General features: G+C 44.0%; 1 protein-coding gene across 1 annotated transcript; it reads left to right on the forward strand.

Annotated features, from left to right (window-relative positions):
• Nucleotides 1-12,275: 12,275 nt before the first annotated feature.
• Nucleotides 12,276-19,224, forward strand: LOC103812470 (olfactory receptor 10AC1-like). Its single transcript, XM_050979800.1, has 2 exons — nucleotides 12,276-12,569; nucleotides 16,610-19,224. Exon 2 carries the CDS (start codon nucleotides 16,610-16,612, stop codon nucleotides 17,609-17,611), a length of 1,002 nt encoding a protein of 333 aa, XP_050835757.1. The 5' UTR covers nucleotides 12,276-12,569; the 3' UTR covers nucleotides 17,612-19,224.
• Nucleotides 19,225-19,509: the final 285 nt, after the last annotated feature.

Consider the following 19,509-nt stretch of genomic DNA (forward strand, 5'->3'; position numbering starts at 1 on the left):
CGTTTTCTTGGCAGTGCCTTATTTGACCTTTGAATTCAACAGAGCAATACTATGGCAAAACTTTAATGAGATTCTCTACCCTGGTAAATCAAATCTCAAAAACTGCAAAGCATATTGCTGACAAAAGCAGTAATGAGAAAACTTCTTTCAGAGATCTGTAGAGGTCATCAGGAAAATAAATAAGACACAGTGAAATGTGCCCAGCTGCAGCAGATTATTCCTATAAGGAATTCCTCTCCTTGGAGCAAACTTGCCTTTGTCATTTGTGGTCCCAAAGCCCTATCCCTGTTGACACAGTCCCATGGCTTGGCAGAGTGCAGTTCACCTAGGTAAACACCATCATCCCCAGAGCTCAGCACAGGCTCACCACGGGTCCCCCAGGCCCCTCGCCTGTTTATGCTCTCTGTGCCCCAGAGGCAAGTGCACTCAGACTAGACCTGGTGCTGTGAGATACCTTCCCAGTGCCTTGTCACCTCTGGGAATGTCATGGTTTGACACTGGCCAAACACCAGGCACACATGAAAGCCACTCACTCAACCTCTCCTGTTACAGCTGGACAGAGGAGAGGAAAATTTAACAAAGGGCTCATTGGCTGAGATAAGGACCAGGAGGAAGCACTCTAGGGGCAAAACAGGCTCAACTTAGAGGTACAAAGTGAGTTTATTACTAAAAGCATCAGAGCAGGATAATGAGAAGTAAAATAAGGCTTCAAAACCACCTGTTTCCCTCCAGTCCCTCCATCCCACTGACAGTGCAGGGAGACAAGGGGGTGGGGGTTTTGGTCAGTTCATCACCCAAGGTTTTCTTTCCCTGTGCAGGGAGACAGGTTGTTTCCCTGTGGGACTGTGAGGTCCCTCTCACAGAAGAAAATTCTCTGTGAACTTCTCCAGCGTGGTTCCAATCTCACGAGCAGCAGCCCTCCCAAAACTGCTGTGGTGTGGGTCACTCTTCCTTGAGGTGCAGTCCTCCAAGGACAGGCTGCTCCAGCCTGGAAGCAGGGGCCCTTCCCCTCCACCAAGCCACTAGATCAGAGCCTCAGCCTCCTACAGGCATCCACCCGCTCCAGCATTGGCACCTTCCCCATGGGCTGTGGGTGGATTGCTGCATTCCCCATGGATCCCCAGGGACTGCAGGGGCACAGCTGCTTCACCATGGTCTCACCAGAGCCTGCAGAGGAATCTCAGCTCCAGCACCTTGAACACCTCCTCACCTCCTTCTCCACTGACCTTGGTGTCCCCATGTTGTTTCCCTCACATGTTCTCACCTGCTCCTCTTCTCCACCTGGAATGAAAACTGTGCCCCCACCTTTGTTTTGGTTTCTTCTTAAATACATTATCACAGACGTGTTACCATCCTCTCGCTCACCGGCCCATCTTTGGCCAGCAGCACGTCCATGTTCAGAGCCACCAGCAGCTTCTCACAGAAGCCACCTCCATGGCTGTCTCACTACCAAAAACCAGGCCATGCCAAACCAACACAGGGAATAAATCAGCTTATTGATCTAGGGTAGTTCCCAGTCAGTGACACCCAGGCTCAAGGAGAACACAGCTTGAGATGTCCTTAGCAGCAGCACAAGACGGAATAAACGGTTCTTCATGTGCACTTCCAGACCTCACAAATATGACAGAGTGACAAACAAGGCAGCAAAACCCAGTGAAATGTCTTTGAAAAGGCTGGGAACAAACTCTGTATCAGTATCAGCCAAACCAGAGCCTACCAGCCAGGCTTTTCCCCACAGGAATCACAGCAAATGTATACCAGAGGAAAATCTCCAGCATGTTTAAGAGATGACCAGTGACAGCAAGGCAGGTGTCTACTTGTCACTTAATGCTCCCCCTCTTCCTGTGCTCACTCAGGAACCAAGGCAGGAGATACTAATAGAGTTAGTGACCACAAAGAGTACACAGCAGGCAATGAGAATCCTGCTGGGAAATCTGTACTCAGCACATCTTCTCTTGGAAATGCCCATGACACATCAGACAGACTCAGAGCCTTGCAAACATCTCCAACACCATCTTTCAGGAGGTGTGAGTGACAGGAACACACTGGAAAATCTCTCTTGGCTGGGGAGAAGTTCTGATTGTTGAATATGGGAAATAAAACTGCTGCCTTAGGAGATTGAGATGACTGAGAAAGACCTTTAGCAAGGATACCTTGGCTAAATGAGCATGTAACAAATAGAATCATACTCACAGAATACTTAGGTTGGATGGCACCTTTAAGGATCCTCTGGTCCATGGGGAGGAATACCTTTCACTAAATTATGTTGCTCAGTGTGCCATCCAACATTGTCTTGAATACTTCCAAGAAAAGGGCATCCACAGCTTCTCTTGGCAACATATTCCAGTGTGTCACCTCCTCACAGTAAAGAATTTCTTACTAATATCTAATCAAAACCTGCCCTCTTTCAGTTTAAAGCCATTACACCTTGTGCCATCACTGCATGTCTTTTTAAAAAGTCCTTCTTCAACTTTTTTGTAGTGCCCTGGAAAGTGCTGTAATGTCTCCCCAAAGCTGCCTCTTCTCCAGGCTGAACAGCCCCAGCTGTCTTGGCTTATTTTCATGGTGGAGGTGCTCCAAGTCTCTGACCATCTTCATGGCCTTCTTTGGACCCTCTCCAAAGGTACATGTCCTTCTTATGCTGGGGGTCCCAGAGCTGGATGTAGCACTCCACTCCAGGTGGGGTTTCACCAGAATGGAACAGAGGGGCAGAATCTCCCTTGCCCTGCTGGCCATGCTGCTTGTCCTCACTGCCAACTCACATTGAGCTTCTTGTCAGCCAAACCCCCAAGTCCTTCCCTGCATGGCTGCTCTCAGTCCATTTTTTGCCCAGCCTGTGTTTGTGCTTGGAATTGTCCCAGCTCACAGGCTGATGTTGCACTTGGTCTTGTTGAACTTCCTGAGGTTCATATAGGGTCACCACTCCAGCCTAGCAAGACCCTTCTGGATGGCATCCCTTCCCTCCAGCACCTTGACAGCACCACAGATCTGGTGTTATCAGCAAACTGACTGAGGGTGCCCACAACCCCAGTGTCCAACAAAGATGTTAAACACACCAGTCCCACTACCAGCCCCTGAAGAACGCTGTCATCACTGGTCTCTATTTGGACATTGAGTCATTGATCCCAACTCTTTGAGTGTGACCATTCAGCCAGATTCTTATCCATCCACCATGGATGGATGGATGGTGGATGGATGGATGGATGGATGGATGGATGGATGGATGGATGGATGGATGGATGGATGGATGGATGGATGGATGGATGGATGGATGGAGCAGCCCATCCACCAAATTCATGTCTCTCCAGTTTAGAGATAAGGATGTCATGCTGTACAGCTTCAAAAGCTTTCCATAAGCAAAGTAGATAATGCCAAACACTCTTCCCCTATCCACTAATGCTGCAACCCTGTTGTAGACATATTTTTATTGATGCAGACATATTTTTGTTTATATAGACATATTTATTTATAAACATAGCATTTTCATTTTACTCTGGAAATAGCTTACCATAAAAGGGATAACTTTAAGGCAAAAAATCTACTGCTAGTACAAGGCACGTTCACCTTTATTTAACACTGAAAGTTCCTTACCTCACAGGCCCCTGTTTCATGCTGGTCTAATAATCCATAATACACTTTCCATAGCTTGTTGAAATTAATGCATTGTATTTTCAGCAGGCAGTCTTGTGGTGTGGCAGGTGAGCCTTTCCAAACCCTTGAAATCCCTTTTTTTTAAATGAGAAAAGTAGGAAAGCAGCACTCCTTGCAGAGCCTGGGGAGTTGCAGGGTGGGGCACACCAGATGGGATCCAGGTAGGACCCTCCCTACCCTGGGTACCCACTGGTACAGCCATTTGGCTGGAGATGGTTCTGCTTCTCTAGTGCTGCTTGCTTTAATGTCTCCTGATGTTACCTGGAACTTCCATCCAGATTTTTTGTACTTGTCAGTTCTTCTTCATCCAGTCATGTCTGGATCCCTTGGAAAACTTGCTTAGGTCAAGCCTGAAAATAGCAGGAGTTCAGCAGAGTCTGAACATTTGGGGGTTGGAGCTGGATGATTTTTAAGATCCCTTTCAACTCAAACCATTCTGTAATTCTATAAGCCAGGGTGGGGAAAAGAGGTCCTTCAGGGTTGCTTGAGCTCTGCTGCCATCCTCTGGAGAGGGACAAGGTGCAGCTCTAGTGAGCTGACCCTAAATGGGCTTCTTCTGTATGGTTGGGTGAGTTTGCTGCTAGTACAAAACTTGGCCTTAATTTGGGCCATGAGGAGGGAGAGGGACACTACAGTATGGTGGCTCTGACTGGAAAGATGTGGGCAAAAAAGCTGGGACCAGTGTGCCTGAGGAGCTGGTTGCCATCATGCAACAGCCTTGTGCCTTTGGCCCTGGGGCAGCAGTGCCAGCAGCAAGAGGGTTTTAGAGAAAGAGGAAAGACTTTACAACTAGAAACTCCTTTTACTCATAATCCTTGCAAGACAAGTTAAAATGCAAACCAAACACATCAAGAATATAGTTATATACATGGCTGATGTAATAAATCCTTAGCTGGATTATTGCTTGCAGAATACAGTGGCCATTATGAGATGGTTGTGGTCACTATAGCCTGAAAACTGCTTCCTAGAAAAAGAAATAATAGCAATCACTAACATCATGGTTTTAGTGGTTTTTTTTTTTTTTTACTATGCTCCTGGATAGCCTAAAAAGAACAGAAAGGAGAGGGAATGGTAGGGTGTTTACCAGTTGGATTTTTTTTAATCCATCCTTGCAGTATTTGAAGAAAATTGCTATACTTGCCTGGAATTTAATCAGAACACTCGATTGCACTGTCATTACAATTAACAAGTTGTCAGGGACTGAGACTAAGAAAAGATGACATGGTCTGAACTTCAATCTACCAATGGACAGGGCTCTCACCTGACAGTGAATGAATATGACAGGAATGTAAAGGACTGGTGATGGAAATAGCTCCCAGTCAAACTGGGAAGGGAAGCACGTTAAGATACCCTCTGTGTGAGAGGCCAGAGCTGTAAGCACAAGTAAGTGTTCCTGTATTTTTTATCAGTTGTTCAGGGATATCCATGTCATCGAGTGGGTGGTGCATTGTTCAGAAATTCTGCTTCAAGTGGGACTATCCTCAACACCACATCAGGTCACTGTGACTTTATCTGGCCAAGTGCTGAAAATATTGATGAAGAAGTCACCATCTCACACCTGGTCTGATGCTGCATTGACTCCTACTGAAAAAGTTCCTCTCAATGCCATGTCCAAACCTCCTAAATCACAGCTTGTGTCAAGACAGTTATAAAGATGGATGAAGATGTGCAAACACCAAAAGGGTGAGATTGCTGAGAGACACAGTATTTACTGAGATTATGGTGAGCACAGTTGGTAGAAGCCTGTGTGTAAACACTGACTTTGTGTCAGTGGATCGTCCACATCCCAGTAATGCATTATTTTAATTAAGGACTTCCTACAGTAATAATGACAAAGTAGCTTTTTGGCTCCCCCTAAGAGAGGTACAAAGTGAAAAAAAGATAACTACTTCAGTAGCTCAGGGAGACAGGTGTCCCCTGAGTTTTTTCATGTTCCTTAACTGATGTAACTGTGCTCTAAACACAAGGGGATGAGATCAGGAAAGTTAAGGCACAGCTGGAACTTAATTTAGAAAGAACAATAATAAAGTACATTTCATAAGTACATTGACGAGGAAAGAAAGATTAAACAAAATGTCATATCCCACCCCCCACCCCAATAAATAAGACAGGACAAATTGTGACAACTGATATGGAGAAGGCTGAGGCACTCAACAATTTTTTTTTTTTTGTGCCTCAGGTCCCTCTTCCCACATCTCCAAAGCCTCTGAAACTCAACTGGGGGGAATGAAGTCTCTCCCATCATCAGAAAAGTTCAGGGTAACGACCAACTGAGGAACCTGAAAATGGCATGGCTGAGAAGGAGTTGGGAATACTGGTGGATGAAAGGCTGGTCATGAGTTGACAATGGGCACTTGCAGGCCAGAAAGCCAACTGTGTCCTGGGCTGCATCCAAAGCAGTGTGGCCAGCAGGTCATGGAGGTGACTCTACCCCTCCACTTGGCTCAAGAGACACTCCACATGGAGTTCTGTGTCCAGCTCTGGAGTCCAGCACAGGAAAAATACAGACCTGTTGCAATGAGTCCAGAGGAAGGCCACAAAAATGGTTAGAAGTTTGAAACACTTCTACTATGAAGAAAATCTGAGGGACTTATGGTGGTTCTGCCTGGAGGAATGAAGATTCTGGAGAAATCTTATTGGGACCTTCCAATATATAAAAAGGGTTTATAAGAAAGAAAGAGACATTTTTACCATGACTTGTAGAGTCAGGACAAGGGACAGTGATTTTATTCAGAAAGATAATACATTTAGATGGGATTTATGAAGACAGAAGATATCTTTTACAATGGAGATAGTGAAGCATGGGACCATGTTGCCCAGAAAAGTTGTGGATGCCTCATCCCTGGAAGTGCTCATCCCATGCTGGACAGAGCTTTGGGCAACCTGCTCTAGAGGAAGATGTCCCAGCCTATGGCAGAGGGTTGGAACTAGCCTCCCCCCCAGCCTCAGCCACCCTCAGCCACCCCACAGCTGACACCAGCAGCACTCCCACAAAACAAGGAGAGACAGCCAAGTTCTTCATCTGAATGCAATGTAATTACAGCACTGCAGGGACATCAAGGACAGTGTATGTGTATTCTGCTGTGGTGGCTGAGATACTTACCAGTTCTATTGCCATCCTCAGCTTGTCTTTAAGTTTTACTGGGGAGAAAAAGTTGGTGTTCACAGTTTCAAGTAAGATATTCTTTCAAAGCCATTCCTAGACTGAAGTGAATCTCAGTGTGAAAAAACTTCAGCATAACAGAGGAGACTGTAACTGGGTAGAGATGTCAATGTTGGCCTAGTTTTGTCAGTACTTCAAACATCACAGACACAGTTGACCACAGGGAAATATTTCTGGTTTTGTCTTATCTGAATTTTCAGACTTTTGTTTTCTTCCTCGGTGTAGCGGAAAGTGCTTTTAGCCCATTTATCTGCCTGGATACCAGCACACCATGCAGACTATTGACCTTCCACTGCAACAGGGTTGTTAAAGTTCATGTTTTTACACAGTTTTTCTCCTCTAAAAAAATACCCCATGAGACGCCTAGCAGGCTTGGTCTGCTCCCACTTTTGACTAGGGCCTAATGTTGTGGGACTATGAAAAGTCTTTATTACCAGTGACTTCACTATTTTCAGGGTGGCCTTGTGCCCTTATTACTTTCCTGACACGTGCAACTGATTGAAAATTGGAACTAATTTTCCATCTTGCATTCCACCTGCCATACAAGCATTTCCATTGCTCCACAGTCCTCAATTTTTGTGCACAAAGTGGATATTATTAAGTCTAATATGAATGTCTGGAAAGAAAAATCTGTAGGAAGGTTGTTGTCTGGGAAAGCAACTGTGCTTCTGGGAATAGTCATAGAGCTTCCAAAATAAGATTGGTGGTTTCTCCAAGCCATAGTAGTGATTTGAGGAAAATATGGGTATTTTTTCTCCATCTTGGGTAAAAGCTGGGTAAAGCCTTAATTTGGAGCATCTTGAAAAAATGTTTCATTCTCAGGCACAACAATATACATTACTTAATTCCAATTAAGTTGTTCTTCTGATTTCAGTGTCCAGGGGTAGTGTTGAGAAACACATATCAAGATTCCTATCTCAGCGACCTAACTTATGCAACATTAATATTGTTCCAAATTATGAGCAGCAAAAGGCTCCTCTTTGTCATCAAAGCCTAGAACAAATAAAATCAGTTTTTAAGAACATGCAAATATTGAAGATTTTCATCAGATATTTCCAGCTGGCATTTAAAACATTGATGAATTTTCGTATCTGCAGCACATTTGAACTGTCTGCTCTGGTACTCTGAAGATGTAACCTCTGTGAAGCTGCTCTCTTACTATGCTGCGCTAAGAGGCTGTTTCCAACATTCTCTTGATGCGCTGGTCTTGTTTTTCCTCCTTCCTATCCTGTTTCCCTTTGCCTCCCTACTTCCAGTCCCAAATACCAGAGGTTTATTACAGCTCCATTAAACCAACAAGTAATGGTCAGTAGCTGTAAGTCACATCTCAGGGGATTTTGGTTCGAAATTCAGAAAACTTCACCAACAGGCAGCCCAGCAGTGGAAATGAATGCAGAGGGGTGAAGGAACCTCCAGCCTTGGAGGCTCCCAGGACTCTGTAAGAAAAATCCATCATGATGGGATGCAGTATTAGTGATACTCCAGCTCTGAGCAGGAGGCTGGGTGTTCCAGGCTGGTTTATTATGTTTCTGTGACTCAGTGAAGACCTTTTGTAGCACTGGCGAATGTTACGGAATCACATCCACTTGATGCAGTTTCATTACATTTCCCATTCATCAGCCTGAAAGAACTGCTGAGTACTTAGCTTGGTTTGTTGCTCAGGCTGTCACAGGGTCTTCAGCCTGTGTTCCCTAATCAGGGAAAATTAGGTTTTGCTAATAAAAGAAAGTTGCTAAAACCGAATATGGAGGAAGCTCTTCTCAGTGTCTGAATATAAAGGAAAATGCATAAATATGCAGATCAGCTAACATGTGCTCTAACAAGCAGCTTATTTCAGAATAAAAGCCTTTGCACCAAATAGATCCATGAGACTGGAAATCATTAGGAGCACCAGAGGTATCAGGCTTTAGATCAGCCATCGAAGACCTAGATCTGTTGCGCTGGTCAACCAACATGTAAATATGAGTGTGGTCTCTTCATAACTCTAGCTGTGCCCACAGTTTCCCAGCCCAGGGCAGGTTTCAGGACTCTGACAGCTCAAGGGCATTTGCCAGCAGTAAAACACAAGATACTGCACTAGAATAGAATAGAATAGAATAGAATAGAATAGAATAGAATAGAATAGAATAGAATAGAATAGAATAGAATAGAATAGAATAGAATAGAATAGAATAGAATAGAATAGAATAGAATAGAATAGAATAGAATAGAATAGAATAGAATAGAATATTCTGAGTTGGAAGGGACCTCACAAGGAGAAAGTGCAATTCCTGGGATTTCCAGAGACCTCAGCCAAGCATGAGTCCTCTCTTACTGCCACATCTTCACTGAGACACACAGAAGTGGATAAGAGCCTAAGCTTTTTGTCCTTTGTGACCTACTGTCCTCTTCTTTCTCCTGTTCCTCCAAGCAGCTTGTTATTCTGTTGGGCCATGTGGTGTCTCCTTTCAGATTAGGGCTGTGATCATCCAAGAAGCACAATGAAAAAATTAAATATATGACATATCTATGGACAGGGATCCCTGCAGGCTTAGTCTCTCCCCTATCTCAAGCAGGTTCTCATTCAGAAAAGCTGTTTAAAGTCTTTCTCTCTTGCATCCACTTGCCTTGAAACTATTTCCTGTAATTCTGTGTTCCTGGATATCTGGACTAGTAACATTTTACTGCATCTCATGCTGTATTCTGCAGTGGTGATGCAATGCTGGGCTTTGTACCAAGAATATTTTGCTGAATTCTCACTGAGTTGTTTCAGCGTTTGCTCTTATGTTATGTAAGAATTTAGAGATGCTGTGAACACAAGAAAAAAATAATAGAAGTGGATAATATGTACATCATTGTGTGAGACAGTAAGTGGAAATGATGCTAAAGAGTGCTGAAGGCAACAGCTGGATGGCTCTTTGACTGAGCACCTGCTACCCTGCCATCCAGTCCAGCAAGTCGCTGTATATATGTTTTCTAAAACATAGATTCTTTCCACAATTAGGGACAGATTGCTCTTTTCTTTCACCTCCACTGACTTTCTTGAAACACAGCTTGAAACAAACTTGAGAGTTCAGTGCTAGAATGGGTCCTACATCCCATCTGCAGTCTCTGACCACACATACTGACTGTCTACTACAGTTCTTCTGTCTAAACAAGCTCCAGTTCACCTGGAGTTTGTATATTCAGTCTGGGATGCTGGTTTCCAGAGTTTCTTTTCTGAAATAAGCTTCTTCAGAAAAGCATGTTGGCCTAATAGTTATCTACCTCACTACTGAAAATGAGCTTCGGGCTTCTAAGTGACACAGATGACAAATGTTATTCTAGATGACCAAACATGAGATGGGAGGAGGAGGATGAAATGAGTAGTAGCTGAGTACACTGGGGATGAAGTGTGTGAAGCATCAGCTTGGGATGGTGTCTCCTGTGGAGAACTTCATGAGACAATGAGTTTTTCTGGCTTTTCTCCCAATGGCTGTAGTTGCATCAGAACAAATTAAGCAAAAACAAATGATGTCCCCAGGTGGAGTGTCTCAGTCACTGCCACCCCAAGGAAGAGCTCAGGTGAGACAATGCCTCATTTACCACTGCAAAGGGAACAATAAATACATGATTTTTGGAAGTCATCACCAGTGATTCTCAGCAAGGCCCCAGAGTGCTGTCATCCCTGCCCCAAGAAGGGCTGAACACTGCTGAGCTCCTTCAGAGACGGTGAGAGTTGCAGCTACTCTGTTTCTTTCCAGATGAGCAGGCTGAAGGTAGTTAAACCCTAAACTTTTAATTATATCCACAGAGACATCCACAAAGTTGTCCAAATAAATCTGAAAATAACTTCAGATACAAGACAAAAACTTAGACCTGTCTTCAGAATATCAGTCTTTCTTACTACCTTCGCCTTCTTTCTTGTCTTAACTACAAGAGTTCTTGTTAATCTGTTCCAGGGCCTGTAGCCCTCATTTTCAGCCTGTCTTTTTAATTTTCACTTGCTCTTCTCAGGTAAAATCTTTTCATCTTTTTATTCATGGATTCCTATTTTAGATTTGTCCTTTCTCTCTCTAGTCCTAAATGAGTTTTCTTCTATTAACTCCATTTTATTCCAAATGGGAAAACCTTGCATGTTTATGATACTACTAACTGATCTGTGCAAACTTTTTTTTAGCAGAGACACAGGACAATGCCTTTGGCTGGGTTAGATTATGAGTAAGTACAACGAGGTGAAAGAAATGCCCCACCCTTAACAAATCATGAGGAGTAGTTAGCTGCCAGGTTGCCTGCCCTTTTTTTTGCAAAACTCTGTTTTGGTTGGTTTATGGTTCAGCATCTTTCCCAGACTGAGTTCCCAGGCACGGTTTATCAAGCCAAACAACCCGAGGAGAGCAGCGTGATGATTTTTCTCACCAAGGCAAATTGATGCCAGCCATCCTGCTGTTACCACCCCAGCCAGTTTCAGTTCCCAGTTTGGGAACTGAACATTGTGGGAATAAGGATACACTGCTCCTCCTAAAGGCTATGCCCTGTTGTTTCAGTGTCTTGCCTCTGTGGGAGACAACATTTCTTGACCCTTGTTTACCACAGAATAGGGATCCCATACCTGTTAAAAAGTCTCTGTCAAGATGGTGTCATTTTCAGCCCTTGGCCCTGCTATGTTATGGTCATAATCAGCTGTACTGGAGTAAAAAATGCACTTTCTCAAAAGATACTGGCATTTATTTTTATATTGCCACTCTTAACATTTTCATTTGAACGAATCTTACACTTCATCAACCACCAAAACCAATTTAAGCAATCCACCTTAAAACTGCCTTAAGTTCTCTAATCAGATAAGTCACTGTGACGTTTCTGAATAACACAGTAGCTTCTGCTACTGAACATTCCTGCAGCAGAACATCAGTGCAGCTACGACAGCCAAAATCTTTGCTTCCTACAGGGCTAAGATACCTCCAGAGGATCAATATCGGCGCGCTTTTGCATGCAAAGATCTGCAATCTTTCTTATCCTCTTTATTCTCTTTTACCACTGGCTAGGTAGCTCGTGTTGCTTGAACATTGCCTTCAGCCAGCTGCAGAGCTTTGTGTCCTCAGGGCTGAGAGCGCCATTTCCCTGGCCATTGCTGGGACTGGCTGTCCCTCTCCCCCAGTTTTCCTGGTACCTTTCTCAGTTGTTCCCATTTTGCCCAGATTGCTCCACATTACACTGAGCTTCCCAGTTTCTCTTGCCTTCTTTGGAGAAGGCAGGCGATTCACGGGTGTGGAGAGGCAAGCCCAGTACTGGCCCTTTTTCTGAAGACCAAGGGGAATATCCTCTGAAGTATGTTGCAATTGCTGATAGAAGCTGATACGATGTGATTCACTAACCGTAGCTGGATTCCAAGAAACTCTTTATACAAATTCGGGCTAAGGCAGGCCAGTCCCAAAGCCTTGCAGGCACGTACTGAAAAAAAATCACACAGTCAAGAGTGCGGGGGAGGAGAGCAGGGCTGAACTCTGCAGCAAGGCAGAAAGTACAGCTCTGTAACATGCTGCAGACTCAAGACATGCAAACACTAATGCCAACGTGCAGCTTTTAATAATCTGTTATGAATTTGGCTGTAAGCTGATGCAATGGAAGTGCTGGGAACCTGAAAGGTGTGGGCTAGAGGAGGAAGTACGGAGTCGCTTTGACATGCATATTCTCATCCTCTGCTGCTTGTTGTTTGTCTGGTTGCTGTGTGTTCTGGCACTGGGCTGCACTGCTCACTCCAGCTAGCACTCCCCTCTTGGGGAGCCGTGTTTTGGAGGTAAGGTGTGGGAGTGTGTTGAAACGTTGTGGGGAGGTGTAAGTTGCATGTTAATAAATGACGGCTTATCTGCACACACACAGACTGAAACAGTAATTTGCCTGATTTATTTCAGTGTAAGGCTGGGCACTATGGCAAAAAAAAAATTAGTGCATATAACTGCTGACTGTGTGGTATTGGTTCCTGGGTACGTGCTGACTCACCTCGGTTCACCTCCAGTCCAGCAGGAGGAAAGGACCATCTGAAGATGAGAAAGCTGGAATAGACTTGTCAAAGTAGTTCCTAATAATTATTTTTGCATTCTTACGGAGGCAGCAGATTTTCTCCTGCAGTTTGGGTCAGACAAGAGGACAAAGTAAGAAATAGCACCAGAGCTCCTGAATTTTATTTAGTACCACAAAGATAAGCTCTACATGAGTTAATCAGCTGGTGTCCTGAAATTCTGACAGAGTTTACTAGAGGGAGCAGTCTTACTCTGCAAAGCATTTGACTAAAATAGACTTCACTGTAAAGATTTCTTTCCATTTATAATCCGCCCAACTTGCTAGGTGTAATTAGAAAATAACCAGCACTTTGCTCCTGTTACAGCTGCAGAGACAATGTGTCACTGAGAGAGGCTTCAGGGCTACTGTTTTGTTCATCACTATACAACAGAACCTAGAATTCAAGACAGATTCAGAATTCAGTTTTGTAAACGCTCTAAAAACATTCTGTGCCCTGAATTATTTGCAGAAACTTAAACAATAAGAAGTGCAAGGAAAAGAGTTGGAAAAAAAAATTTGAAAGTTAAGGAAGTGACTCAAGAAACTAAAGGGCATAGACTCCAGCATCATAACTGTAATTCCAAGAAGTTAAATGACAGATTTAAAAATAGAGTAAAAATACTTAAATACAACTTTGCCAGTGTTCCAGATGAGGCAACATATGTGACAGACAAAGGTGCATAATCCCATATTCTTACTATTGAAGCCCAATAAGTGGTTGGTTTTTGTTGCCTCTTCCTGGCTCCTGTTTCTTGCTGTCCACTGGAAGGCCAGGTTCTTTTCCCAACACAATTAGTCCCGGACTGGATTGATGCATGAGGCATTTTTGTTCCAAAACGACTATGCCACATAGATAAAATATGAGAGAAGATAATTTTGAAAGCATTCTTTCTTAACCAGGTCCTGTGAAAAATCTTGAGGTACCCTATTTATATGTTTCTGCCAAGCAGATCCATTTTAGCAGTCAAAAATCTTGACTTTGCTTCTCTTTTCTACTCACATAAGGCTACAGATCTCTTTTATTATCTCAGTGTAAGTGGTCAGGAATGAATGTAACAATGGCAATGAAAATAAATTGGGCTCAAATAATCTCAGTCCTACCAACTGCTGAATGGTGACTTCATCTGAGCCAGTGAGAAATAATGGGTTGCCTGAACTGGTGAAAACTCCACACACAGATGCATTTAAAGTCTTTCTATCTGTTTTGCTTTGCCTCTAAATGTTAGTTTAGTTTAAATTTACGTAAAGACCCACAGATTTATTTTTATTTAAGAACAGCAGCAATGCATTTTGTTACTTAAAATGTTGCCATGGCAGCTACAAAGCAGCTCCATCAATAATCAGCTACTTTCAATGGCTTCAGTGAAGAGAACAAGAGAGGAGGGTGCTGCAGCTCTGCAATCCTCTGAAGATGCAATTATATCCTATTGCTCGATTTACAGAAAACCTGCAACCCCCCTTTCTTGGGAGGAATGGAACTGCCTGCCCTTAGTGCAGGGAGAAGGCAGCAGGGAACAGGACAGAATACTGTGTCATATGGCATATAAAGAGCTGGGTCCTGCAGGGGAGAAGAGAGGATGGCTATGAGACGCTGAGAGAAAACGTTGGCTCTAGGGGCACCCACAGCCAGAGGAAGCCCAGACTTGGCAAGAAACAGAATCTCTGCCCAGACTGAACTGCAGACATCATCAAGAGAAAGAAGTCTCTCTTTTCTTACCTTTTAACCCAGAGAAGGTATGTTGCCACTGAAGCAAACAGCTCCAAATGAAAGGAAGGAAAAAAACCCTATTTCTTCCCCACTTCTTAGCCCTTTTGTGTTTAGTAGAATCCTCTTAAAGTCTCAGCACCTGGAGTGAGGGGAGCCCCAGCTGGTCCTCAGTGACTCAGTCCACAGCCATGTACCAACCCATTATTCCTGTTTTCAGTGAAGACCTTCTGCTTGCATAGACTGTCAAGCAGGATTTACAGCCAGGCTGCTTAGAACTGCTGTTGGGGAGATCTTGAAGCAGCAAAACATAGACATAGAAGCTAACTATGGCTTTATAACTTCTGAAAACTCTGTCCAGCAGTAGTGTTTTTACTTGCTTTTGCAGGATTGCTGCTCTCTCTGTGTTCTCTAAAGAGCTCCTTCTTGGTCTTCACTGACTATCCCTCATTTTTTGGTCTTGGAGTTTATGGTAGTTTTTTCCTAGCTTGTTAATTTTGCTGACTTATGCTCTGAGGCAGACTGATTAAATTCCTAGTTTTGCACCTGAGGTAATATAATTGTGGGTATTTTCATATTTACCCAAGTCCCCAGATGTTTTGAATGCTGCTGAGATACTGAATCACAAGGAAACCTTGGGGCAAAAAAAAAAAAAAAAGGCAAAGGTCTCTAGGCTTTAAGCAGATTCACCTCCTCAATTGTAATGATTATTTTTTCTGGAGTTTTTTTTAAACATCTTTTTCCAGGAAGATCTCATCTCCACTAATAGCTTTTCCACCAATTTCACATGCCTTCTATTAGTATTTGATGACATTTCATGGAATTTTCCAGTTTGCTTCACACTTAAATATTGCTGGGATTTTTATATAAGCAGAAGTCTTCAAGGAATCTCTGATTTAATTTCTGTTTTATGGCAAAGTGTAGAGTTGCAATCATTCCTTGTAGTTAATACTGATTGATGAACATGTGAGCAATGAACCCTGTTCATTGATGAACATGTGAGCAATGAACCCTGTTCAACCATGACCAGTATATATTATTTATTTTTGTATGTCTCTCTCCATTCTTAACTTTCCTAGATTTTTCAGCTTAAATAGCTTTGCATTACACCACTTTCCTAGGAAATTTCTGTTCCTCCTGAGAAAAGCAAGATCTCAGTCTCCAGGTCCAGGATATTAGCATTGTGTTTTCCTTAAAAAACTGTTACAGAGTATGTATGTTGCCATGGACATCTTTGGTTTGGAGAGTGGAAGTTTGTTTACTTTAACTCTGATGCCACAGGGCTGAGGCAGACATAAAGATGTGAGCAGCCAAAATGTCAGCCCTAACTTCGGCATCCTCACGTCTAATCACTGAAACCCTCCTTCTGTATGAACCTTATGGCAGATCCACTGTGGAGAAGGGAAAAGCCAGTCAGAGAACACCTCAAATTCCCACTAACTGGAGGCAGGCTGTAGCACAGAAGCTCCAGCTCACTGTCTGGTTATCCTTGCACACCTCTGACACAGACGTAGGGGACTGCAGAAGCGCTGTGAATAGAGAATTAACAGGTCTGCCTGGGAGTAGAAGCACAAGGAACAGCAGCAGCTTCTATGATACCTAGGAGCTGATGGTTGTCAAGACCCAAACACCTCTGTCTGCAGCTTCTTAGGATGTGCAGATCAGGAGGGAGAGTCCAATGAAGACTCTCAAAAGCAGGACAGCTCAGTCAGACTAATCTGTGTCAGCTCCTAAAGGATGCATGTGGTCACAAATCTCAGAACAGCTCAGAAGAAGTGATGAAGACCCAGCGACTGACAGTCTTTGTCACCAATGTTGTGACAAAGAATCCTAGGCAGATTGTTTGGGCACAAGAACCTCGGTGGCTGTGAAAATATGGGTCTGAGATTGTGCTGAATGAGGCTGAATGAGATCAGGTTTGAAGTTTGGGCTTTTTTTCCAATGAAATCACCTTTCTCCCTACTCAGTAAGTTTTACTACACTGGTTCTACAGTGATGCAGCATTATTTCCTATCTGGAATTGATTGCCAGGCATCGAATTCAGCTGTTTCCCTTTTGTTTCTCTCCTACAGATGCTGTGTGAAGGCTGCATAGAGAGGGACAATGTGAGCAGTAGCGCAACCATGGAGTTCCTCCTGCTCGGCTTCTCCGAGCTGCTCCATCTGCGGGTCCTGCTCTTCCTCACCTTCCTCATTGTTCATTTGGTCACACTGGCAGGGAACGCCGTGATCTTCGTGGCCGTGCTGATGGAGCCCTCACGTCCCCCTATGCTTTTCTTCCTCGGCCAACTCTCTGCCGTGGAGCTCTGCTACACTTTAGTCATCGTGCCCAAGGCGCTGCTCGTCCTGGCAGCGGGCGGCAGCCCCATCTCCGTGCCGGGCTGTGCCGCCCAGATGCACCTCTTCGTGGCCCTCGGCGGGGCCGAGTGCTTCCTGCTGGCAGCCATGGCCTACGACCGCTACGTGGCCGTCTGCCAGCCCCTGCGCTACGCCGCCCTCATGGAGGGGCTGGGCCCCCGCCTGGCTCTGGCCTGCGCCCTCGGAGCCTTCGCCGTGGCCCTGGGCCTGACGGTGGCCGTGTTCCGCCTGCCCTTCTGCCAGCCCCGCCGCATCGACCACTTCTTCTGCGACGTGCCCGCCGTGCTGCGCCGGGCCTGCGCGGGGGGCGACGCCGCCCAGCTGGCCCTGATGGCGGCCTGCCTGCTCCTCCTGCTGCTCCCCTTCCTCCTCATCCTGGCCTCCTACCTCTGCATCGCTGTGGCTTTGTCAGGCGCCGCCTCCCCCGTGGGAAGGGGCAAGGCCTTTTCCACCTGCCTTTCGCACCTGGCCATCACCTTACTGCACTACGGCTGCGCCACCTTCGTCTACATTCGTCCCAAGTCCAGTTACTCGCCGGCTCGGGACAAGGTGGTGTCTCTGGTCTACACCAATGTTACTCCTTTAATGTATCCCCTCATTTATAGCCTGAGGAACAAGGAAATCAGAGGGATCCTCAGGAAAATGCTGAGGAGGAAGAAAATAGGTGAACTGGGATGCTATCAGAGTTGTGATGTGTGCGTGTGTGGTAAATTTTAGTAGAACAAAGGCATGCTTGTTGGAAAACAGCCCCATAACCAGATCACCATAGGCTTCACTAAGGCAAATATCCAGGCAGAATTCTACATGCATCACTACATTTATGAGAAAAAGATATCTCTGCTCAAAAAAATCCCCAACATGACGCTTGATCTAAAGGAAAATGCTTCAGTGAGTTGTGAGGACGAAGAGCTTTGATCTGTCACTGGTCTCGCTTCTCTGATCACAAACATATTCAGGCTTACATACATAGTCATCCCAGCACAATCAGAAGATCAACACAAAAATTTTTAAAGCTAATAAACCAATATTAAAGTATTGGTTTTGTTATTCTTCTATCAAGATGATAGTAGAAATTGGGTAGTCAGTACAAATTTTAGACTGGTAAGTTTAGCAGCACAATAAATCTATTTGGGGCTTAAAGGAATGTTAGAAGAAGAAAATCCATGGTGAGAAAGAAAGGTAAAATAGCTGTGGTTTCCTCCAAATTTAGTAGAAGGCTGCACTCTGGCATCTCGTGACAAATGGAAAGATTGTTAGTGTAAACTCATCTAACCTTAAATTATTCTACGTATTGAAAGTTAAAATGCCAACAGTCTAACAAGAGTATGACTTTGCTCTGCCTGTTTTGCAGGAAGCAAAACATATTTCCTTTTACAGGGAGATGCTTTAGGTTTGGATTTTTCCTATGGTAACACAAAGGCAAAGATACTTGTTTTATCATGTGACTTTCACCAGCAAAGACTACATCATATAAATATGAACGCCTGGGGAGTGCTGAGATCTGTAATTGTAAAAGTAATAATGCTGCTGCCACAGTTACTGAAATTTCTTCAGCAAAACCAGTGAGAGTTACAGCACAGGCTGTACTTCAGCAGTCATAAGATTCTGAAAGGTGCAAAGCAGTGGTATTTTATGAGTTTCCTATGTGTAGGAGGAATGGGATGATTCAGACAAATTAGAGATGATCAATTTTGGCAGGAAGAGGGGGGGAAAGAACCAACCTAATTATTTTATTTAATAATTCCCTCCCCCGTGTCTCTTTAAAGGCCATAGAGACCCCATGATTCAAAACCCACCTCTTACACAGAAAATTGCTGAGAAAAAATTACAATGTTTGCTTCTGTTCCTCTGCCTAATCCAAAGGAATTTCAGCACCCCAGCTGCCCTCAACTCTGTCGCTGGGCAGACTGAGAGAGCAGAGTGGTATTTGCTTTCTCTGGGCTATAATCATTAAAAATTATGGTAAGTGGATTTGACAAATATAAGAAATTGGCACTGTCACTAAGGAAGTTAACTTGGAGCCTTCTGACAAAAGAGAAATATGGAATTTAAAACTGACATTAAAAGCTGTCTTCAAGTTCAGAGTCTAGCCTGCCTAAAACATTAACACAGAATATTGGCTCTCAAGTCAATGAATACCTAATTACTCTGTGGGCAAACACTTAGCTGCATTATTTAAAATTATCAAAGTTGCAGTGAACATTTTAATCACCTGCCAGCTCTTCCAAAAGTGAGAAGGGGAGGGTCACAATGAGAGAACACTATGTACTAATAGAGAAGTACTTCAGAATTACATTAGAGAAATACTTTGAATCAAATACTATTAAGTAACTGCAATGAGCACAGGAAAAATAGGAATCATCAATTCTAAATCCTGTCAAGTCAAATCAGGCTTTGAAGTTAATCCTGCTGCAAGCAGTTGACTAGACTTGAGACGGCCAGAGGTCCTTCCTGAGATTAGCAGGACTTTGCATCAGAGGTTTCTAACGTGCCTTCTAGGAGGTATTGATATGTCCAAAAGCCAGCAATAAAACTGAAGGACAGAAAGACACTGAGGTTTATAACACTGTTCAAAGCCTTGGCAGAGGCCCTCACATATTTCTGGCAGCTGTGGG

Source organism: Serinus canaria, chromosome 1 (assembly GCF_022539315.1).
Source record: "Serinus canaria isolate serCan28SL12 chromosome 1, serCan2020, whole genome shotgun sequence".
Classification (NCBI taxonomy): domain Eukaryota; kingdom Metazoa; phylum Chordata; class Aves; order Passeriformes; family Fringillidae; genus Serinus; species Serinus canaria.

What these genes read in the sequence shown, in the direction of transcription:
- LOC103812470 (XM_050979800.1), top strand. Translation starts at nt 16,610, where the DNA reads ATGCTGTGTGAAGGCTGCATAGAGAGGGACAATGTGAGCAGTAGCGCA.